This window comes from Bos taurus, chromosome 15 (assembly GCF_002263795.3).
Source record: "Bos taurus isolate L1 Dominette 01449 registration number 42190680 breed Hereford chromosome 15, ARS-UCD2.0, whole genome shotgun sequence".
In the NCBI taxonomy this organism is placed as follows: Eukaryota; Metazoa; Chordata; class Mammalia; order Artiodactyla; family Bovidae; genus Bos; species Bos taurus.
The window spans coordinates 48,120,021-48,124,093 of record NC_037342.1 but is presented as its reverse complement, the minus strand read 5'-3'; the positions used below and the strand labels follow the sequence as shown (position 1 = coordinate 48,124,093).

Below are 4,073 nucleotides of genomic sequence, written 5' to 3'. Positions count from 1 at the left end.
TATGGCGTGCCAGGCTCCTCTGTTCGTGGAATTCTCCAGACCAGAATACTGGAGTGGGTAGCTGTTCCCTTCTCCAGGGGATCTTCCCAACCCAGAGACCGAATGCAGGTCACCTGCATTGCAGGAAGATTCTATACCATCTAAGCGACCAGAAAAGCCCAAGAATACTGAAATGGATAGCCTATGCCTTCTCCATGGGATCTTTCTGACCCAGGAATCTACTCAGGAGCTACCAGGAATGCCCAAATTTTTATTACTTCCTCCAAATACTTTTTGTATGCAAATATATGAATGTTTAACAATAATATTATATATTATGGTTTTACCCAGAGTATACTTCACAGTATTTTATAAATAGGGGGCTTTTCAGATGTCTCAGTGGTAAAGAACCTGCTTGCTAATGCAGGAGACATGGGAGATACAGGCTCAGTCACTAGGTGGAGAAGATTCCCTGAAGGAAGAAATGGGAACCCACTCCAGTATTCTTGCCTGGAGAATCTCATGAACAGAGGAGCGTGGCAGGCTATGCAGTCCATGGAGTCACAAAGAGTTGGACACAACTGAGCACACACACCACAACCATGCTATAAATAGTTTTTGTAAAGAGTTTTATTTGAACTATAGTGGTTTCTACATTCTTCTAAGCTATCTTATCCTAGAAATCTATTGTGGCAGCCATATATCTTTTGACTCACATAGATTTTTTTGGGTTTTTTTCTACATATTTTAACATTTGGGAGGTTTACTCTATGCCTGTCCATTTTTTTTCCCTTTTTTTTTTAAGTAATTTTGAGGGAGAGTAATCTCAATTGTACAAGGATTCAAAATTAATTTTTAAATCATGTTGTTGCATTCCTCAGATTATTCAGAATTAAGTCAAGTGAACTGGGGGGAAAAGCAACATATTCAATATTTGTTTAATCTTTCCACCAAGGCATGTGCTTTTTGTGTCCATTCATTCAAGCTTACTTCTAAATAAGTATCTGATAAGGGGTTCATTCCCAAATCATGTTAAGGAGCTCCTACAGTAGCTAAAAACAAAGACAAATCAAGTCTGATAAACTCATTTTACTATGTGCTATGGAGTTAAATGAAATTTTCTCCAGAAAGGATATACAAATGGCCAACAAGTATATGAAAAAAAAAGATCAATGTCGTTAATCATCAGGAAAATCCATATTGAAAACACAATGAGATATTACCACACATCTGTCGAGATGGCTATTAAATAATAATAATAATAAAAAATAACAACAAAAGATGGCAAATGTTGGGAAGGATGTCAGTCACTTGCACACAGTTTTTTGGAATGTAAAATAGCGCAATTGCGATGGAAAGCAGTACGGAGTTGCTACAAAATTAAAATTTTGTAGAAATTTTGCAAAATTAAAAAAATTCTACAAAATTAAAAGTAGGACTACTTGTCATATATTCTTGGGGAAAAGAATTATTTGACCATTGTGACAGTGTTCCCAAGGTAATAAGTAACTTTTTCTATGCTAATTCAATTTAAAAATGGATAAAATAAACACATGGAACAAAATGAGGGATTGATTTTAAGGAGACACATTTGTGGATTTTTTGTAAAATTTGAGCTTTTTTTTTTTTTTTTTGGACAAACTACAATTCAGTGTAACTTGCCAAAACCTTCTGACTTCAGTCTTAACTAGTGCCAGGCTGTCATCAAATATCTGGTGGAAAAAATCCTAAGAGTAGATTTCTGAGCAAAAAAAAGTTTAAAAGGTTGTCAAAGCAGGTCTTGAAAACCCCAATTTGTGAAGTAATAGTAAATATCCAATGACTTTTCTCCTTTCCATGTGCCTCTGGCTTAAAACTTGGTTCCCACTAGCATTCGACCAAGCCTCCTTCTAATCTCTTTGGTTTTGATGGAATAGATGACAGGGTTGAGCATGGGAGGCACAAAGAGGTAAATGAGGGACATGACTGTGTGCACAAGTAGGGGGGCATGCCTCCCATAGCGGGCAGTCATGGACACACCAATCTTGGGAACATAGAATATGAGCACAGCACACAGATGTGACACACACGTGTTGAGTGTCTTTAACCGTTCCTCCCGAGATGCAATGGCAAGTACAGAATGCAGGATGAGCACGTATGAGAAGAGAATGAGTGCAGCGTCCAGGCCGAAGGTAGACATAACAATGATGAGACCGAAAATATTGTTGATGGTGATGTCACCACAGGGAAGATGGATGAGATCTGGATGAAGGCAGTAGGCATGAGAGAGTATATTGGCCTTGCAGAAAGACAACCTCTTCAGAAGGAGAGGCAGTGGAAAAATCATACAGAAGCTGCGGATGATGGCCCACAAGCCCATGCATACAACACGGGAATCTGTGAGCATGGTGGTGTAGCGCAGAGGGTTACAGATGGCCACATAGCGGTCAAAACTCATAACCAGCAGGACCCCAGACTCCATGAAAGAGAAGTAGTGGATAAAGAACATTTGAGCCATGCAAGAATCAAAGCTGATCTTCCTTAAATGGAAGCAAAATGTGGCTAGTACGGTGGGCAGTGTGGAGAAAGACACACCTAGATCATTAACTGAGAGCAGGGATAGGAAGTAGTACATAGGCTGATGCAAACTCTGCTCCTCCTTGACAATGAAAAGGATAAGGGCATTGCCCACAATGGAGACAATGTAGAGGGTACCGAGGAGCAAGAACATCCAGTGTTGGGAGTTCTCCAGCCCTGGGAGCCCTGTCAGGGTGAACGTTGGCAACTCTGAGCTGTTGTAGAGGATACCTCCCATGCTGGAGGGACTTGTACTGTAAGACTTGTACTGTAGGACCACCACCTGTAGAGAAGACAGACGTACAGTTTATTGATGACCTATTTTAAGTCTCTCTTATGCCATCCAGACCCTTACTTTAGAGCTTAATCAATTTTGTTTACCACATCACTCCTTGCCCTTCTTGCTCCCTGTGGTTTCTGGAATTGTCTAAGTGTTTTCAGGTTATCCAGCTGGCTCAACAGGTCACATGACCTTCCTCTGTACCTGTGCCTATCCCCACCATGCTCTTCCTCACATTCAAAGCTATGAACTTGTTATCAATCAACAGGCATCACTTTGCGCAAGACCTAAGACATCATTCTCCTGATGACTACTTCCTGGACTGTTCTGTGCATTCCAATTATTCATCAAACTGTAAAATTTTCCTTTTTCCATTCTCTCACTTTACTGTCTCTACTGATAAGTAACATTTGCTCATTATCATGACTCTCGGGCTTTCTTACTTCTACACAGTGTCCCAGTTCTTTCTTGCATTTATCCATACAGAAGATAGATGGACAGGAAGATACAGCTCCATTGAGACAATCTTCCAGACATACATCAAAATGCACTAGGACTCCCTTATATCCACTCATCTATTCATTCTTCAGTCCACCTTATGGCATTCATTTTCACCATGAATAACTTAATATACTAAAGTACTTTCTTAATAATTTCCTTCAGATCTAAATAGAACCTGTAAGTCACAAGACTAATAATCAGTTCTCTTATCCATGGCTATACAGATAATTGGCTCTAATCTATGTTTTCCATATCTTCAAATAATATTATTATGACTAAGTTCGAGACACAAAATTTAAAGATCACATTGCCATGTTCTTTCTTTTTATGTTGTTATTGTTGTTGTTCAGTCACTAAGTTGCAGCCCATTTTTTGAGACCCAAAGAAGGCAGCACGCCAGACTCCCCTGTTCTTCACCATCTCTTGGAGTTTGCTGAAATTCATGTCTATTGAGTTGGTGATGCCATCCAACCACCTCATCCTCTGTCACCCTCTTCTCCTTTTGCCTTCAATCTTTCCCAGCATCAGGTTCTTTTCCAATGAGTTGGCTCTTCACATTAAGTGACCAAAGTATTGGAGATTCAGCTTCAGCATCAGTCTTTCTAATGAATATTCAGGACTGATTTCCTTTAGGATCGACTGTTTTGATTTCCTTGCTGTCCAAGGGACTCTCAACAGTCTTCTCCACAATCTGAAAGCATCAGTTCTTCAGGACTCAGCCTTCTTTATGGTCTAACTCACATCCATACATGACTAC

General features: G+C 39.8%; 1 protein-coding gene across 1 annotated transcript; it reads right to left on the bottom strand.

Moving 5' to 3' along the window:
* Positions 1-1,828: 1,828 nt before the first annotated feature.
* OR51A42B (olfactory receptor family 51 subfamily A member 42B) lies at positions 1,829-2,773 on the bottom strand. The gene has a single exon (NM_001390204.1). The coding sequence runs from the start codon at positions 2,771-2,773 to the stop codon at positions 1,829-1,831; it is 945 nt and encodes a 314-aa protein (NP_001377133.1).
* Positions 2,774-4,073: the final 1,300 nt, after the last annotated feature.